Here is a 19,614-nt window from a genome sequence, read left to right as displayed (position 1 = left end):
GGTGTCCCATTTCCCTCGAGATGGGAAGGGGGTGTGTCAATCCCCGGGAGGGAAGGGGGTGTCCATTCCCCTCGGGATGGGGAGGGGGTGTCCCTCGGGGGGGGGGGTCCATTCCTCGGGATGGGGAGGGGGGGTACACCCCTCGGGATGGGTAGGGGGGGTGTCCCAGTTCCCTCGGGAGGGGGGGAGGGGGGTGGTGTCACAGTAATCCCCTCGGGAGGGGGAAGGGGGGTGGTCCTGTCACATTCCCCTCGGAGATGGGGAGTGGGTGGTCACAATCCCCCTCGGGATGGGGAGGGGGTGTCCCATTCTCCTCGGGATGGGGAGGGGGTGTCCATTCCCTCGGGATGGGGAGGGGGTGTCACATTCCCTCGGGATGGGGAGGGGGTGTCCCATTTCCCTAGGGATGGGGAGGGGGTGTCCATTCCCTAGGGATGGGGAGGGGGTGTCCATTCCCTAGGGATGGGGAGGGGGTGTCCCATTCCCTCGGGATGGGGAGGGGGTGTCCCATTCCCCTCGGGATGGGGAGGGGGTGTCCATCCCCTCGGGATGGAGAGGGGTGTCACATTCCCCTCGGGATGGGGAGGGGGTGTCCATTCCCTCGGGATGGGGAGGGGGTGTCACATTTCCCTAGAGATGGGGAGGGGGTGTCCCATTCCCTCGGGATGGGGCGGGGGTGTCCATTCCCTCGGGATGGGGAGGGGTGTCACATTTCCTAGAAATGGGGAGGGGGTGTCCATTCCCTAGGGATGGGGAGGGGGTGTCCCATTCCCCTCGGGATGGGGAGGGGGTGTCCATTCCCTAGGGATGGGGAGGGGGTGTCCCATTCCCTGCCAGGCACCAGCCCTGGGGATCTGGGCCAGTGCAAGGGGCTGCTAAAAACCACCCTGAGGGCAAACCTGGGCACCTTCCAGCGATGGGACCTGCAGTCAGTGAAGTCACCTGGGCACCCCAAGCTGGGAGTGACTGTCACCACCTGAGGCTGCGCTGTCACCATGATATTTTATAAAAATCCCTTTGGCAGGACCTTTCTCCTGAGAAGCCTCAGAAAAGAAATGCAAACATTAATTTGTTGGAATGTGGCCTGGAGATGGTTTATCAGCAGGTGCATCTTTGATTGGTTCCATGTGAATTGTTTTTAATTAATGACCAATCCCAGTCCAGCTGTGTCAGACTCGCTGGTCTGTCACAAGGTTTTATTATTCATTCTTGTCCAGCCTCCTTTCTCTTTCTTTAGTATAGTTTTAGTATATAATTTTCTTTTAATGTAATAAATATCATAATATAATAAATCAGCCTTCTGAAAACTTGGAGCCAATTCTCATCTCTCACCTCGTCCTGGGGACGCTCCAACAGCCCAACACTGCACAGTGGAACAGCCCTGCCCTGTGTGAGCCCCGGGGCTGCAGAAGGAAACCAAGCCCCTGTGGACACACCAGGAACTGCCAGGGAAGAGTTTGGATCAGTCCTGCCTCGAGCAAAGGCAAACCCACCCTGGGATTGCTCCTGCTCAGGGACCTGGGTGCGCTTGGTGGGAGATGGAGAGGACAGGGAAACACAAATGTCCCTGGGGGGCTTCGATTCTGGGGTGAGAACATTCTGGAAACGGAACTGTGTCCCACTGTGTGGCCACATTTCTCTGCACAGAGAAAAGCCAGGCACAACTTCCCAAGGATATTTCTGGGATTCTCATGCTCTGAACCTCAGAGAAAGGAAAACCAGTTCTGATCTCAATTGCTGCTCCTGTGCTGTTCACAAGTGGGATGCGTTGTGGAAGATTGTTTGCCTGAAGGGAATTGGTGATTGAATTCTGGTTATGTGATCAATTATTCTGGTCAATTGGATTCATTGATCAGTTGAATCCATGTGTGTGTGTCGTGACTGTCGGGTTCTGTGCAGTGCAGTTGAGTGCTTGGCAGATTCAGTGCAATATAATATAGAATAATATCGTATAATTAAGTAATTAATTAGCCTTCTCATAAGATGGAGTCTCCTCATCATCCTTCTCCCCTTGATGTCTGACACCGCTGGCTGGGGTGACACTGCTGTGGCTCCCAGGGAGGACGAGGATGGGCAGCTCCAGCTGGAAGCTCCGGGCACAGCAGCTCTCATGTCCTGGGAGATCCAGGACAGACACACGGACAGCCAGGATTGACTGATCTCAACACACACCTGGGACAGCCGGGGATTGAGGAGGTGAAACTCCTGCTGTGCGTGAAATGTGGGCACAGCTGGAACATGGGGGAACCTGGGCAGGGGGTGGGTGGTGCAGGAAAAGGGTGAGGGCAGGGGTGGGATAAGGAATGGTGTGGATGGAGTAAAGGGTGAGTGCAAGGTGTGGGATAAGGAATGGTGTGGATGGAGTAAAGGGTGAGTGCAAGGGATAAGGAATGGTGTGGATGGAGTAAAGGGTGAGTGCAAGGGATAAGGAATGGTGTGGATGGAGTAAAGGGTGAGTGCAAGGGATAAGGATGGTGTGGATGGAGTAAAGGGTGAGTGCAAGGGATAAGGAATGGTGTGGATGGAGTAAAGGGTGAGTGCAAGGGATACAGGAATGGTGTGGATGGCGTAAAGGGTGAGTGCACAGGGATAAGGAATGGTGTGGATGGAGTAACGGGTGAGTGCAGGGTTGGGATAAGGAATGGTGTGGATGGAGTAAAGGTGAGTGCAAGGTGTGGGATAAGGAATGGTGTGGATGGAGTAAAGGGTGAGTGCAGGGTGTGGGATAAGGAATGGTGTGGATGGAGTAAAGGGTGAGGGCAAGGGATAAGGAATGGTGTGGATGGAGTAAAGGGTGAGTGCAGGGTGTGGGATAAGGAATGGTGTGGATGGAGTAAAGGGTGAGTGCAGGGTGTGGGATAAGGAATGGTGTGGATGGAGTAAAGGGTGAGTGCAGGGTGTGGGATAAGGAATGGTGTGGATGGAGTAAAGGGTGAGTGCAGGGTGTGGGATAAGGAATGGTGTGGATGGAGTAAAGGGTGAGTGCAGGGTGTGGGATAAGGAATGGTGTGGATGGCTGTCCTAGGGTGACATTATGATGCTTGTATCCCCAGTCGTTGCTCTGTTTATGCTGGATATTATGTTCTGTGCCTTCAGGACTGGCTCTGAAGAGTGAACTTTTGGTTTGGTTTGGTTTTGTCATCAGTTGCTCCCCCACAGCTGGTGGGACACACAGACAGGGCAGGACAAAGTGCTGCTTTGGCTTCTTGCTTTGCTCTTGCTGCTGCTTTTTGCTTCTGCTGGTTAGCTTAACTAGGCAGTCCAAATCTTCCCTGGACTGTTTTTCTTCCCTTTTCTTGGAACCACTCGAACCTGCTCCAGACTGGGACCTGGCAAACACCGAGAGTTTGCACCTTGTGGCTGCAGCAGCTGCCCCAGCGCCGGAGGGACTGATAACAGAGCGACCACCCCAGGAGAGACTTTCTGCATTTGTCATCTTTGTCAGAGCAGTGACAGAGTGCTGTCATCTGGTATTGTTCATTTTTTGTGCTGGGGGTGCCGTGCCTGTTAAACAAAAAGGTTCTTTCCACTTCTCTCTGAGGAATCCTTCCTGAACTGGTTGGGGCTAGGGGCCGTGTGGGTTTGCTTTCTGGAGGGGCCCCTTGGGAGGTTTTCTCCCAAATTTGCCCTAAACCAGGACAATGGGGCAGAATAAAGGACAAGGGCAAGGTTCGGGATAAGGAATGGTGTGGATGGTGCAGAAAAAAGGGTGAGTGCAAGGTTTGGGATCAGGAATGACATTGATGGTGCAGAATAAAGAACCAGTGCAAGGTTTGGGATAAGGAGTGGTGTGGACAGTGTAGAATAAAGAGCCAGTGCAAGGGATAAGGAATGGTGTGGATGGAGTAAAGGATGAGTGCAAGGGATAAGGAATGGTGTGGATGGAGTAAAGGGTGAGTGCAAGGGATAAGGAATGGTGTGGATGGAGTAAAGGGTGAGTGCAAGGTGTGGGATAAGGAATGGTGTGGATGGAGTAAAGGGTGAGTGCAAGGTGTGGGATAAGGAATGGTGTGGATGGAGTAAAGGGTGAGTGCAAGGGATAAGGAATGGTGTGGATGGAGTAAAGGGTGAGTGCAGGGTGTGGGATAAGGAATGGTGTGGACGGAGTAAAGGGTGAGTGCAGGGTGTGGCATAAGGAATGGTGTGGGCGGAGTGCAGCAAGAGGTGGGAATGGCCTGGTTGTGGCCAGGACAGGGTTAATTTCTGCCCTTCTGTACTCTTTTCTTTACCAATGTTGCCGTTCTGTTTGTGGAAGCTCTTCCCTCCACTGATCCCTGCTGCCTTTCCTGCCCCCAGCTGGGTTTGGAGTCTGGGGGCCAGGACTGAGCACACACCTGGCAGTCACTGACCAAGGAAGGGGCTCACAGGATCAAAGACCCCCTCCTCCTCCTCCTCCAGGTGTGTCCCACCTGGGCACACCTGAGCCAGGATCAACCGAGGGTGCTCCAGCCCAGACACCCCCGGGGGGATGGGGGATTTGGGGATGAATTTGGGGGGATTTGGGGATGAATTTGAGGGGATTTGGGGCAATTTGTAGATGATTTTGGGGTAACTTTGGATGGTGAGGGGGTAATTTGGGGGAAGATTCAGGGATATTTTGAGGTGATTTTGGGGCCATCCTGAGGTGATCTGGCAGATTTTTGGAGGTGATTTTGGGGTGGTTTGGGGGTGATTTTGGGTATTTCTTGGGGGGTGGTTTTGAGTGATTTTTGTGCGGTCTTGGGGATGGTTTTGGGGTGATTTTGGAGGTGCTACTCAGTCCTGGGGAGGTTCTGGGGTGGTGCTGACCCCCTGCACTGGCCAGACTATCACACCTGAGCCAGGACCTGCCACACCTGGGTCCCACCCTGGCTTTATTTAAATCAAATCCTTGGGGTTTATTGTCTTTTTTCCTGTTTTTTTTTTTTTTGCCTGAAACACCGGAGGGGCTGAGGCTGGTGTTACCTGGAGCATCCAGGTCTGAGGGATCTGGGGATCAACCTCCCACACCTGGGCAGATCCCTCACCTGGACACCTGCCCAGAGCCACTTCAATCACTTCACATATTCAGCAGAAAGAGCCAAATATTTGCTTTTCTCCCCAAAGCACTCAGCATTGTCCCCTCCCCACCCCCCACCCCCAGTTATTCCTTTATCCTCCAATTTTCCGTAATTAAATCTGGATCTGGAATTCTTGATGACCTTATGAGATCACACCTGCACCCACCTGGAGGCAACACCTGTCCCAGGTGGGTGCACACCTGGTGCCCCAGAGCTCCAGCTGTGGAGCATCCTGTCCATGCCAGGAGTCACCTGTGGGCAGGGCTGCCAGGTGACCACACCTGGGGGCTCTCCAGGTGTTCCCTGTGAGGGGGGGTGGCCAGGTAACAACACCTGGGGGGTTCCCAGATTTCTGCTGTGTCCTCGTGCTGGGAGTGGAGGGTCTCCAGGTGTGCTGAGAGGCTGCAGGTGCTCCTCACCTGTCCCTCACCTGGCCCCCTACTTCAGGATGATGTGGTAGCTGTCATTGGTTTCGGCTGCAAAGGAAGCCCAGAACAGGTGAGGGAAGGTGGGAAGGGCTGATGTGACTCAGGTGTGGCCCAAACACAGAGCCCAGGTACTCACACACCTTTCAGGGTGTCCAGGATGAAGCAGGATTCATCCTGGAAGTTCTGGATCATCTGAAAAAAAACCAAACAGCACCAATTTAGGGATTTTTTTTGGGAAAAAATTTGGGTTCCAAAGGGCTGGAGGCACCCAGGTGGGAGTTCAGGTGGGACCTTTGGAGGCACCAACCAGAAATATTTTATTTATTTGGGCCCTTCCCAGCACCTGCCCAGGTGATGCTGCCCTCAGGGTGACCTCCAGGTACGCTCTGGGGCAGGGGGCATTACCTGGTCACTGCCAGGTGTACCCTGGGGCAGGTGGGCATTACCTGGTCACTGCCAGGTGTGTCTGTGGGGCAGGTGGGCGTTACCTGGTCACTGCCAGGTGTGTCTGTGGGGCAGGTGGGCGTTACCTGGTCACTGCCAGGTGTGCCCTGGGGCAGGGGGGTCAATGCCAGGTGTGTCCTGGGACAGGAGGGTCAATGCCAGGTGTGCCCTGGGGCAGGTGGGTGTTACGTGGTCACTGCCAGGTGTGCCCTCAGGCAGGGGGGGATCACCCAGGTGTGCCCTGCCGCAGGGGGGTGTTACCTGGTTGCTGCCAGGTGTGCCCTGCCGCAGGGGGGTGTTACCTGGTCGCTGCCAGGTGGATGCCCGGGGCAGGTGGGGTTACCTGGTCACTGCCAGGTGGATGCCCGGGGCAGGTGGGGTTACCTGGTCACTGCCAGGTGTGTCCTGGGGCAGGTGGGGTTACCTGGTCGCTGACCAGCACGTGGATGCCCGTGGGGCCCTGTTTGTAGATGTGCTGGATGTGCTGGGCGGGCACCCGGAACAGCTGTGCCAGCTTCTCGGCCAGCTCGGCCGCCGTCAGCTCCTCCAGGTACACGGCGTGGTACACTGTGGGCACGGGACACCTGACAGGTGTGCCAGCACGGCCACCTGCACTGGGCACGGCTCTGCTCCCAACAGGGACCTGTCTGTCACCATGTCCTGTCTGTCACTGTGACCTGTCACCTTTGTCCTACCTGGCACTGTGACCTGCCTGTCACCCCTGTCCTGCCTGGCACTGTGTCCTGTCTGTCACCTGTGTCCTGCCTGTCACTGTGACCTGTCTGTCACTGTATCCTGTCACTGTGACCTGTCTGTCACCCCTGTCCAGTCTCACCTGTGTCCTGTCTGCCACCATGACCTGCATGGCACCCACGTCCTCTTTGTCACCTGTGACCTCTCTGTCACCCCTGTCCTGCCTGGCACCCCTGTCCTGTCTGTCACCATGTCCTGCCTGGCATTTCCACCCCTGGCCCCACAGACCTCCCAGGCCCCCTGAGCAGCAGCACCTGGACTGTTCAGGTGGGTTTGTCCTCAGCACGACAGGAATGATGGAAACCAGCCCCTCCCCCACCCCCCCAGCCCCTCCCCCACCCTCAGGTGTGTCCCAGCCCCTCTTTGCCTCCCAGGTGAGTCCCTGCCCTCCAGGTGAGCTCCCTGCCCTCCCAGGTGTGCTCCCGGCCCCCCCAGGTGTGCTCCCTGCCCCCAGGTGAGCTCCCTGCCCCCAGGTGAGCTCCCTGCCGCCCCAGGTGAGTCCCTGCCCCCCCTCACCAAAGAAGGTGCCGCTGCTGCCGTCGCCGTCCTCGTGCTCGTGCTGGGGCTCCCTCACCTGCTGTGACTCCTGGCACACGTAGATGGTCAGGCGGGGCCGCACCATCCTGGGACAGGTGAGGGTCACCTGGGGCTCCCCCTGCCCAGCCCCTCCCCCTGCCAGGTGTCCCCAGGAGCAGCTGGATGAGCCCATCCCAGAGAACCCCTGTGCTGTGTCCACCTGAGCTCCAGGTGTCCACTTGGTGGCCCAGGTCAGCATTCCCTGGAATTCCCACCTGGAGGGGCTCCCTGTCCCTGTCAGGTACCTGATGATGCTCCTCTGGAATTCCCACCTGGGAATTCCCACCCTAACCCTAACCCCTGTCCCTGTCAGGTACCTGAGGATGCTCCCCAGCCATTCCCACCTGGAGAGGCTCCCCTGTCCCTGTCAGGTACCTGAGGATGCTCCCCAGCCATTCCCACCTGCAGAGGCTCCCCTGTCCCTGTCAGGTACCTGAGGATGCTCCCCAGCCATTCCCACCTGGAGAGGCTCCCCTGTCCCTGTCAGGTACCTGAGGATGCTCTCCAGCCATTCCCACCTGGGCCCTCTGTCCCTCTCATCCTCCCAAAACATTCCAGGTGTGTCAGACTCCTGGGGCAAACCCCTGATTTTTACAGCAAGGTGTGAGGAACAGCCCTGTGGGAACCTTCTGGGCAGGTGCCAGGTGGAGACAGCTCCTGGAGCAGCAGGAGCTCCTGGCCTGGGCCTCCAGTCCTGGAGTCTCAAACTCAAAGACTTCCCAATCCCTAATCTCTAATTCCCAATTCCCAGTTCCTATTTCCCAATCCCTAATCCCCAATCCTCAATTCCCAATCCCCAGTTCCCAATTCCCAATTCCCAATTCTGAATCCCAAACCACTAATTCCCAATTCCCAGTTCCTATTTCCCAATCCCTAATCCCCAATCCTCAATTCCCAATCCCCAATTCCCAATTCTCAATCCCAAACCACTAATTCTCAATTCCCAATCCCTAATTCCCAACCCCCATCCCCAATCCCCAATTCCCAATTCCCAACCCCCAATCCCAATCCCCAATTCCCAACCCCCATCCCCAATCCCAATTCCCAACCCCCAATCCCAATTCCCAATCCCAAATCCCTAATTCTCAATCCCCAGTCCCCAATTCCTCTGTCCAACCTGGACCTCCTTTCCCAAAGTTCCTCTGAATTCCTGACTCGGATGGGAAAAGCCTGGGCCAGGTGAGTCCTGACCCCCCCCAGGTGAACCCCAGCCCCCCAGGTGAATCCTGACCCCCCCCAGGTGTGTCCCAGCCCCCCCCAGGTGTGTCCCAGCCCCCCAGGTGACCCCACACCCCCCCCCAGGTGTGTCCCAGCCCCCCCAGGTGACCCTACCCCCCCCAGATGAGTCCCTGCCCCCCAGGTGTGTCGCAGTCCCCCAAGGTGTGTCCCAGCCCCCCCAGATGAGTCCCAGCCCCCCAGGTGTGTCCCAGCCCCCCAGGTGACTCCAGCCCCTCCAGGTGTGTCCCAGCCCCCCCAGATGAGTCCCAGCTCCCCAGGTGTGTCCCAGCCCCCCCAGATGAGTCCCAGCTCCCCAGGTGTGTCCCAGCCCCCCCCCCCAGGTGAGCCCCACCTGCCCTTGAGGGCGTTGAAGAGCCGGATGCCATCAGCGGGGCCGCAGATCTGGATCACGTCCTCCCGTGTCAGCTTCAGCAGGTCTGCCCCTGGCGAAGCCCCAAATTCACCCAGATTCACCCCAAAACTCACCCCAGAGACAGCCCAGAGTCACCTCAAATTCGCCCTTAAATTCACCCCGAATGGTGAGGTGACGCAGCCCAGGTGAGAAGTGACCTGGCCCAGGTGAGGGGAGATGACCCAGCCCAGGTGAGGGAAGGTGACCCTGTCCAGCTGAGGGAAGGGGATCTGTCCCAGGTGAGGAGAGGTGACCCAGCCCAGGTGAGGGGAGGTGAGCCAGCCCAGGTGAGGGCAGAACTCACCTGAGAAGTTCCTGAAGAGCCGTGAGAAGGTGGAGAAGCGGTTGCGGTGCAGCCACTGCTGGGCCTCCTGCGGGCTCCAGGTGGGCAGCAGCGTCTGAGGGGGACACAGGTGCTGCCAGGTGACCTGCCTGGCCAGCTCAGGTGTTTGCAGTCAGGCAGGGGCACAGGTGAGCTCAGGTGAGCTCAGGGTGGGCCAGCACAGGTGGGAATTGAACCCCTGAGCAGGTGGGACCTGGAAATGTCTCCAGGTGATGTGGAAGTGTTTGTGCTGAGGCACAGGTGAGCTCAGGGTGCGCCAGCACAGGTGGGAATTCCCCCCCAGGTGAGGACAGTGGGGTCTCCCAGCTGTCTGCAGGTGACCCAAGTGTTCCCCTGTGGAAGCACCCAGGGGTACCTGGGCAGGTACTTACGTCAGCCAGGGGCGCGGGGGGGTCGGGCTGGTGGCTCGGGGACCCACTGCTGGGGACAGAGGGACACGGGTCACTGGGGACAGAGGGACACTGGGACAGGGGTCACTGGGACACTGGGGACAGAGGGGCACCGGGACAGGGGTCACTGTGACACTGGGACACGCGTCACTGGTACAGAGGGACATTGGGACAGGGTCAATGGGTCACTGGACAGGGGCCATTGGGGACACTGGGTGTTACTGGGGTCAGTGGGGTGGCATAGGGATGATACTGGGTCACTAGGGTATCACTGGGATGACACCAGTGTCACTGGGATGACACTGGGATGGCACTGGGACATCACTGGGGTGTCACTGGTGCCACCCCCCCAGGTCTGACCCACCCCCTAGCCCCCAGTACTCACAGTCCCAGTATTCCTAGTATTCCCAGCACTCCCAGTGCTCCCAGTCTGGCACTCCCAGCACTCCCAGTATTCCTAATCCCAGCACTCCCAGTATTCCCAGTCCCTGCACTCCCAGCGCTCCCAGCACTCCCAGTGCTCCCAGTCTGGCACTCCCAGCACTCCCAGTATTCCCAGTCCCAGCACTCCCAGCACTCCCAGTATTCCCAGTCCCAGCACTCCCAGCACTCCCAGTATTCCCAGTCCCAGCACTCCCAGTGCTCCCAGTTCCGGCACGCACCCGTCGCCGATGGAGAAGCTGCTGTGGGAGCTGTTGAAGCCGGGCGAGGGCGCATTGGGCACGTAGGTGACCTCAGGCCAGGGCGAGCACTGCGGGCACGCCAGGTGAGCTCAGGGACACCTGGGCTGCACCTGCACACCTGAACACTCCTGGGCTGCACCTGAACACACCTGGGCTGCACCTGCATGCACCTGAACACACCTGAGCTGCACCTGAACACACCTGGGACTGCACCTGCATGCACCTGGGCTGCACACACACACCTGGACACACCTTGGACTGCACCTGCATGCACCTGGGCTGGACCTGCATGCAGCTGGGCTGCACTTGCACGCACCTGCACACAGCTGCAATGAATGCACACATCTGCACACACACGGACCCACACATACATCCAACCTCACACACACACACCTGCATACACCTGGAACCATGCACACACCTGGCCCTACACACACCTGGGACTGCACCCGCTCACAGCTGCAGTGCACACACACATCTGCACGCACCTGGGCCTGCAAACACACCTGGACCCACACACACCTCCAACCCCACACACCTGGCCCTGCACACACCTGGACCCACACACACCTCCAACCCCACACACCTGGCCCTGCACACACCTGGACCCACACACACCCCCAACCCCACACACCTGGCCCTGCCCACACCTGCCCAGCTCAGGTCAATAATGTCCCCCAAGCCCTTCTGCAGGTACACATCACCTTCTCTGCCCCAGTTTTGCCTGGCAGGTATGAACACCTTGAGCCGGGGTCTCCCAGCAGCACAGCCCTGCTGCCTGGCAGCCAGGTGAGGCAGGTGAGGCAGGTGAGCTCACCTCGGTCAGGATGGTGGTCTCGTAGGAGGGCTGGTACTTCTCCTTCTCGTGGGGCGTTCGCTTCTCCATCTTCTCCCGGTCCGTCTTCTGCTTCCGGTCGGCTCCTTTGGGCTGCCAAGGGGACGGGCACGACGGTGGGTGCGGCACCCAAGGGTGGCACAGGTGTGTGCGGCACCCACGGGCGGCAGAGGTGTGTGTGACACCCACAGGTCGCACAGGTGTGTGCGGCACCCACAGGTGGCACAGGTGCGTGCGACACCCACAGCTGGCACAGGTGTGTGCGACACCCACGGGTGTCACAGGTAGGTGCGGCACCCACGGGTGGCACAGGTGTGTGCGACACCCACAGCTGGCACAGGTGTGTGCGGCACCCAACGGTGGCACAGGTGTGTGTGACACCCACAGGTCGCACAGGTGTGTGCGACACCCACGGGTGGCACAGGTGTGTGCGGCACCCACGGGTGGCACAGGTGTGTGCGACACCCACGGCTGGCAGAGGTGTGTGTGACACCCACTGGTGGCACAGGTGTGTGCGACACCCACAGCTGGCACAGGTGTGTGCGACACCCACGGGTGGCACAGGTGTGTGCGGCACCCACAGGTGGCACAGGTGTGTGCGGCACCCACAGGTGGCATAGGTGGGTGCGACACCCACGGGTGGCACAGGTGTGTGTGACACCCACAGGTGGCACAGGTGACTCAGCCCTCTTGGTGATGGGCAGAGGGAAAAGGAGCTTGGGGAGAAGCTTGTCCTGAGAGCCTCTGCAGGGACAGGGGTGTGACCACCTGAAGACACCTGAATACACCTGTAACCACCTGGAGACATCTGTAACCACCTGGAGACACCTGAATACACCTGTAACCACCTGGAGACACCTGTAAACACCTGGAGATACCTGTAACCACCTGAATATACCCGTAAACACCTGGAGATACCTGTAACCACCTGAATACACCTGTAACTCAAATCCTATAGGAAGCACGGATGTAGAACCTCCACAGGTATCCAGGTGTTCCCCTTGGCAGATCCCTGCAGAAGCTCCCTTAAACACGGCTGTACCTGCACTTGCAGGTGAAGGAATTTGGCCCAGGTGGACCAGGGGAGGGCAGAGCAGGACCCCACACCCCACTGACCCCTGAGGTGAACAGGTGAGAAAAGAGCCAAGCTCAGATTCTGGGGGTGTTGCAGGTGGGATGGAGTCACGGGCACCCCAAGGTGTGACCAGAGCGGGAACAACCTCTCCCTGCACCTGCACCACCTGCGCCACCTACACCACCTGCGCCACCTGCATCACCTGCGCCACCTGCTCCACCTATCACCTGCTCCACCTATCACCTGCTCCACCTATATCACCTGCACCACCAATATCACCTGCGCCACCTACACTACCTGCACCACCTACCACCTATACCACCTGCACCACCTACACCACCTACCACCTATACCACCTGCACCACCTGCGCCACCTGCACCACCTGTGTCACCTACACCACCTGCACCACCTGCATCACCTACACCACCAACTCCACCTATATCACCTGCGCCACCTACACCACCTGCACTGCCTGCACCACCTACACCACCTGCACCACCTACACCACCTGGACCACCTGCACCACCTGTGTCACCTACACCACCTGCACCACCTGCATCACCTGGACCACCTGCACCACCTGTGTCACCTACACCACCTGCACCACCTGCATCACCTACACCACCAACTCCACCTATATCACCTGCACCACCTGCTCCACCTGCACCACCTGTGCCACCTACACCACCTGCTCCACCTGCACCACCTGGACCACCTGCACCACCTGTGTCACCTACACCACCTGCACCACCTGCATCACCTACACCACCAACTCCACCTATATCACCTGCGCCACCTACGCCACCTGCACCACCTGCGCCACCTGCACCACCTGCATCACAGGCTGGGGCTGTTCTTCCTAAAGGTGGGAGTTTTCAGAGGTACCAGCACAAAGTGGGACAGAGCCCCGGGTGAGGCCAGGTGGAGCTCAGGTACCTTGAACACCTTGATCTGGCAGCTGGCGGAGTGCAGGTGCTCGGTGTACTCGCCGCTCTCGTTCTCCCTGAAGGTGTCGATCTGCACGCGGAAGGGAACGCCCTTCTCGCCACCGTGCTTGCGCAGCGTGAACTCCGTGCTGATGCAGTGCACCTGCCGACAGGTGAGCTTCCTGGGGGCTGCCACTCTGGGACAGAGCCCAGCTGTGCCCCACCTGGGTGGGGGACAGAGCCCACCAGTGCCCCACCTGGATGTGAGACACTGCCCACCTGTCCCGTAACTGGATGTGGGACAGAGCCCACCTGTCCCTCACCTGGGTATGAGGCACTGCCCACCTGTGCCCCACCTGGATGTGAGACACTGCCCACCTGTCCCTTAACTGGATGTGGGACAGAGCCCACCTGTGCCTCACCTGGCTGTGGAACAGAGCCCACCTGTCCCTCACCTGGACATGGGACAGAGCCCACCTGTGCTTCATATGGGTATGAGACACTGCCCACCTGTGCCCCACCTGGGTATGAGACACTGCCCATCCATAACTGGATGTGGGACAGAGCCCAGCTGTGCCCCACCTGGGTATGAGGCACCTGTGCCCCTCCTGGATGTGAGACACTGCCACCTGTCCCGTAACTGGATGTGGGACAGAGCCCAGCTGGGTGTGGGACAGAGCCCACCTGTGCCCCACCTGGATGTGAGACACTGCCACCTGTCCCTTACCTGGGTGTGAGGCAGTGCTCACCTCTGCCTCACCTGGATGCAGGACAGAGACCACCTGGATATAGGACAGAGCCCACCTGTTCCCTACCTGGATCTGGGACAGAGCCCGCCTGGATATAGGACAGAGCCCACCTGTGCCTCACCTGGCTGTGGACAGAGCCCACCTGTCCTTCACCTGGGTGTGGACAGAGCCCACCTGTGCCTCACCTGGCTGTGGACAGAGCCCAGCTGTGCCTCACCTGGCTGTGGATAGAGCCCACCTGTGCCTCACCTGGATGAAGACCGACGTCCTCTTGGAGGGGTCCCACAGGAACTCCACGGTGTTGAGCTGCGTCGGGTTCGCGCGGGGGTCGATGATCCCCACGGACATCGGGATATCTGTGGGGGGGACAGGTGAGGCCCACCTGGGATCTCCCAGCTGCCCCAGCCAGGTGAGACTCACCTATGTCCAGGATCCTGTCGCCAGGTCTGTTCCACCTCCAGCCCTCCAGCTGCTGGTGCTCCGTGTACTGCAGCCGCCGGTCGTGGAAAACCACCCGGAAGATGCTCTGGGGAGGGAGAAACATCACCTGGAGCTGCCCTGCCACACCTGGCCAGGTGTGCAGCCCCTCCCTGTGCCAAAAAGGGGCAAAGGGAACCACCCTCCTCCCCCAAACAGGTGTATCTCCCAGCCCCACCCAGCTGCAGGGCCCTGGAGGGCACCTGGCTGGCATGGGCACACCTGGCCAGGGGCACCTGTGCTCTCTGCTCACCTTGACCAGCTTCCCATTGATCTCGGGCAGCTCCCCGAGTTTCCTGTTGTCCAACATACGGATCTCGTAGGATTGACCTGGGGGCAGGAGGGCACCTGAGGTTTTCTGTCACCTGTACCTGTGCCCTGAGCTCCTCATTCATTTGGGGTCCTGCCAACCCAGACCTTCCAGCTGTACCTGAAAGCAGCAGGTACAGCCTGAACCCATAACTGCCATCCAGCAGAGCTGCCCAGCACTGACCTGTGCAGATACACCTTACACACACAGATACACCCTACACACACCTGTAACCACCCTGCACACACCTGTACAGATACACCTTACACACACAGATACTCCCTGCACACACCTATAACCACACTGCACATACACGTAATCCTCTATACACACCTGTACAAATACACCTTACACACACAGATATACCCTGCACACACCTGTAACCACCCTGCACACACCCGTAACCACCCTGCACACACCTGTACAGATACATCTTACACACACCTGTTCACCTTACACACACCTGTAACCACACTGCACACATCTGTAATCCTCTGTACACACCTGTACAGATACACCTTACACACGCCTCTAATCCTCTGCATACACTACAGATACACCTTACACACACCTGTAGAGATATAACTTACACAGATACACCTTACACACACCTATAGAGATATACCTTACACAGATACACCTTACACCCTGCATATACCTGTATGGATACACCTGCACACACCTGTACAAATACACCTTACACACACCTGTATGGATACACCCTGCACACACCTATACAGATACACTTCACACACACCTGCATCCACCCTGCACACATATGTATGGATACACCCTGCACACACCTGTACAGATACACCTTACACACACGGATACACCTTACACACACCTGCATCCACCCTGCACACACCTCTGCACACACCTATACAGATACACCTTACACACACCTGCATCCACCCTGCACACACCTGTATGGATACACACTGCACACACCTGTACAGATACACCTTACACACATGGATACACCTTACACACACCTGCATCCACCCTGCACACACCTGTATGGATACACACTGCACACACTTGTACAGATACACCTTACACACACGGATACACCTTACACACACCTGCATGCACCCTGCACACATCTGTATGGATACACACTGCACACACCTGTACAGATACACCTTACACACACGGATACACCTTACACACACCTGCATCCACCCTGCACACCTGTACACACCCCTGTCACCACCCTCCAGTACCCCCCTTTAACCTGGCGAACCCCCCAGGTGACTCCTGCTCCACCTGGGCCGAGCACAGCCAGGTGCAGGCACTGCCACCTCCCATTTCCCAACACCAACACCCCAAAACTCAGCAACTCCCGGGGGAAACAACAACTTCCACAGGCAGAACCCTCCTGCTGGGGCGGCTCCCGGGTACCTGTGCAGGACAGGTGTGGCCTCACCTTGGTTGAGGTAGGTGAGGGTCTCGTCGTGCAGCTTGACAGCGGGCGAGGTGGCGGCGCACAGCACGTACTGGAAGGGCAGCAGCTTGTCCTGGCTCTCGGGGGGCAGGCTGGACTCCTCCTGCTTGAAGATGGGCAGAGCCAGGACGTCGCTGTGGAGAGGGCAGAGAGTCACCTGAGACAGGTGAGCTGGGGGGGGTCAGGGATGCCTTCAATCCAACCTTGGTACCTGGAGAATGAGCCACACCTGCCTGAGCCCAGGGCTCCAGGTGTGCCCTGAACATCTGGCCTCAGGAAAACACACCTGTGGCCATCTGAATACACCTGTCAGCACAGGAGTCACCTGAGACAGGTGAGCTGGGGGGGGTCAGGGATGCCTTCAATCCAACCTGGGCCTTGCTACCTGGAGGATGAGCCCCACCAGGAACGTGGCTCTGGGCCCTGCCTGAGCCCAGAGCTGCAGGTGTGCTGTGAACTCAGGGGCTCACCTGAGGTGCACCTGTGGCCATCTGGGTACACCTGAGAGTACTCCTGATCCTGACTCCAACCACTACAACAACCACAATTCCAGCTGTAACTCCAGCCCTGCTCCTTCCCTACTCCAACTACAGCTCCAGCCCAATGGCATCCCAAATCCATCCCAACTGCACCCCAAATCCATTCTGAATACATCCCAAATCCATCTCCATCCATCCTGAACCCATCCCCATCCATCATGAATCCATCCCAAATCCATCCCAATGGCATCCCGAATCCATCCCAATGGCATCCCGAATCCATCCCGAATCCATCCTGAATCCATCCCAATGGCATCCCGAATCCATCCCCATCCATCCTGAATCCATCCCCATCCATCCTGAATCCATCCCCATCCATCCTGAATCCATCCCGAATCCATCCCGAATTCATCCTGAATCCATCCCAAACCCATCCTGAATCCATCCCGAATTCATCCTGAATCCATCCCAAACCCATCCCAAATCCATGCCGAATCCATCCTGAATCCATCCCGAATCCATCCCAACTGCACCCCAAATCCATCCCAAACCCATCCCAAATCCATCCTGAATACATCCTGAATCCATCCCCAATCCATCCCAACTGCACCCCAAATCCATCCCAAACCCATCCCAAATCCATCCTGAATACATCCTGAATCCATCCCCATCCATCCTGAATCCATCCCGAATCCATCCCAACTGCACCCCAAATCCATGCCCACTGCACCCCAAATCCAGCCCAAATCCATCCTGAATCCAACCCAGCCCCAAACCAGCTCTGTGCATTACTCCAGCCATAATTCCAATGATAACTCTCCCCCTACTCCATCCCAACTCCATCCCTACTCTATCCCAACTCCAACCCCAGCTCCTTCCCTACTCCATCCCAGCTCCATCCCCAACCCATCCCAGCCCCAACCCCAACACCTTCCCTACTCCATCCCAGGTCCATCCCTACTCTATCCCAACTCCTTCCCTACCCCATTCCCAACCCCACGCCCCCATTTCCCCCCTTGGTGCCCCAACTTTGGCTCAGTTCAGGGTGCCCGTGCCCCTGGCACCCCTGCCATGCTGGGGACCCCTGGAGATTTTGGGATCCCCCAGAGATTCTGGGATTTCCCTTGGGGATTCTGGGGACCCCCAGAGATTTTGGGGTTTCCCTTGGGGACCCATGGAGATTTTGGGGTTTCCCTTGGGGATCCATAGGGATTTGGGGGTTTCCCTTGGGGATTTTGGGGACCCCCTGAGATTTTGGCATTTCCTTTGGGGACCCATGGAGATTTTGGGGGTTCCCTTGGGCATTCTGGGAACCTCTGGAGATTTCAGGGTTTCCTTTGGGGATCCATGAAGATTTTGGGGTGCCTCTGGACATACTGGGGTCCCCCCCTTCTTCAGGTACCGGTGCTGAGGTGTTGCCCAACACCACCAACCTCCAGCTCGTTTTGGGGCTCCCCACTCTCCGCACGGCTCCTGCCTTCCCCGGGATCTTTGGGGGTGCCCTGTTGTGGGGTGCCCTGTGAGTTTTGGGGTGCCCTGAGAGTTTTGGGGTCCCCAGTACCTCATGCTGTAGGCGCCGGCGCCGAGCTCCTGCCCGATGCCCGAGAGGCTGGCATCGAAATCCTGCACCAGCCCTGACTCGATCACCTCATCCGCCAGCGGCAGCTTCAGCGCCCACGCCATGGCCCCAGCACCCCAAAAACGGCCAACGGGTCACCCCCAAAACCGGGGGGTCCTCAGGGTCACCCAAAAAGGGGGGGGGGGTCGGGGGGTACTCAAAAAGGGGGGTGTCTTGGGGACAAGGCAAAAGCGGGGTTTGGGGCACTCCCAAACGCGTGGGTCCTTGGGGTCACCCCAAAAAGGGGCTGGCAGGGGTCACCCCCAAAATCAGCTGGTTAGGGGGGTACCTCAAGTGTGAGGGGTTCTTGGGGTCACCCCAAACCGATTGGGGCTGGGGGTCACTCCTAAACGGGGTCTTCAGTGTCACCCCAAGCCAGGGGCTCCTCAGGGCACCTCAACACCTCCCCCTGATTCCTGGGGGTACCAAAGCCCCCCCGACCTCCTGAGGACCCTCTCCTGCAGTGACTAATTTGGGGACCCCCAAACCCTGCTACCACAGGCGAATGAGCCCCAAAACCCAGCAACACCCCCACTCACAGGGAACACCTCAGGGGGACCCCCAAAACCCCTGAGAGGCGGCAGCTCCGGGGGGGGCGAGTTCTGCAGACCAACCCCAGGGGCTGCACCCAAGGGGACCCCAAAATCCTGCACTGCCCTGTGGGGGCTGCACCCAAGGGGATCCCAAAATCCTGCACTGCCCTCAAGGGGCTGCACCCAAGGGGACCCCAAAATCCGGCACTGCCCTGAACCCAAGGGGACCCCCCAAAATCCTGCACTGCCCTCTAAGGGCTGCACTCAAGGGAACCCCAAAATCCTGCACTGCCCTCTAAGGGCTGCACTCAAGGGAACCCCAAAATCCTGCACTGCCCTCAAGGGGCTGCACCCAAGGGTACCCCCAAAAATCCTGCACTCCCCTCTAAGGGCTGCACCGCGGGGGACCCCAAAATCCTGCACCGCCCTGCAGGGGCTGCACCCAAGGGGAACCCCCCAATCCTGGCCAGGACCCCCCGATCCGGGCCGAAACCCTCAGTCCCAACCGGGACCCCCCAGTCCGGGCCGGGACCCCCGGATCCGGGCCAGGACCCTCAGTCCGACCTGGGACCCCCCGATCCGGGCCAGGACTCTCAGTCCGACCTGGGACCCCCCGATCCGGGCCAGGACTCTCAGTCCGACCTGGGACCCCCCCAATCCGGGCAGAGACCCCCCAGTCCAGCCCGGAACCCCCCAATCCGGGCCGGGAACCCCAGTCCGGGTCGGGACCCCCCAAACCGGGCCGGGCCCGCCCCCCCGCTCCGGGCCGGGACCCCCAAACGCGCCGCTCCGCCAAGATGGAGGCGGCGGCCCCACCCCCGCCGCTGGGCGAGGGGCCCCGCCCCTCCGCCCCGCTCAGCCAATGGGACCGGGTCTTTC

The 19,614-nt window shown here is 58.7% G+C and overlaps 1 protein-coding gene and 1 long non-coding RNA gene across 11 annotated transcripts; one reads left to right on the top strand and one right to left on the bottom strand.

Moving 5' to 3' along the window:
* The first annotated feature begins 1,222 nt into the window (after window positions 1–1,222).
* Window positions 1,223–4,694, top strand: LOC127060528 (uncharacterized). Of its 9 annotated transcripts, none has more exons than XR_007779674.1 (4): window positions 1,231–2,452; window positions 2,662–2,718; window positions 2,765–2,989; window positions 3,946–4,694. It is a non-coding gene; the product is annotated as an uncharacterized LOC127060528 (long non-coding RNA). The 9 variants fall into 9 exon arrangements; XR_007779676.1 differs by having other exon boundaries at window positions 1,266–2,370; XR_007779675.1 differs by having other exon boundaries at window positions 1,223–2,370; window positions 2,662–2,989; window positions 3,864–4,694.
* Window positions 4,695–4,825: 131 nt separating this feature from the next.
* On the bottom strand, window positions 4,826–19,545 carry TFCP2 (transcription factor CP2). Of its 2 annotated transcripts, none has more exons than XM_050984032.1 (15): window positions 18,146–19,545; window positions 16,088–16,239; window positions 14,602–14,678; window positions 14,292–14,397; window positions 14,121–14,227; window positions 13,133–13,285; window positions 11,103–11,213; window positions 10,265–10,353; window positions 9,585–9,633; window positions 9,175–9,268; window positions 8,811–8,901; window positions 7,181–7,287; window positions 6,336–6,478; window positions 5,608–5,659; window positions 4,826–5,515 (listed from the first exon to the last, which is right to left on the bottom strand). In XM_050984032.1, exons 1-15 carry the CDS (start codon window positions 18,265–18,267, stop codon window positions 5,478–5,480), a joined length of 1,491 nt encoding a protein of 496 aa, XP_050839989.1. In that variant the 5' UTR covers window positions 18,268–19,545; the 3' UTR covers window positions 4,826–5,477. The 2 variants fall into 2 exon arrangements, with proteins under 2 accessions (XP_050839989.1, XP_050839990.1); XM_050984033.1 differs by having other exon boundaries at window positions 9,585–9,630.
* Window positions 19,546–19,614: the final 69 nt, after the last annotated feature.

This window comes from Serinus canaria, chromosome 25 (genome assembly GCF_022539315.1).
Source record: "Serinus canaria isolate serCan28SL12 chromosome 25, serCan2020, whole genome shotgun sequence".
Taxonomy (NCBI): domain Eukaryota; kingdom Metazoa; phylum Chordata; class Aves; order Passeriformes; family Fringillidae; genus Serinus; species Serinus canaria.
The sequence above is the reverse complement of the archived record's forward strand: the minus strand, read 5'-3'. Positions and strand labels throughout refer to the sequence as shown.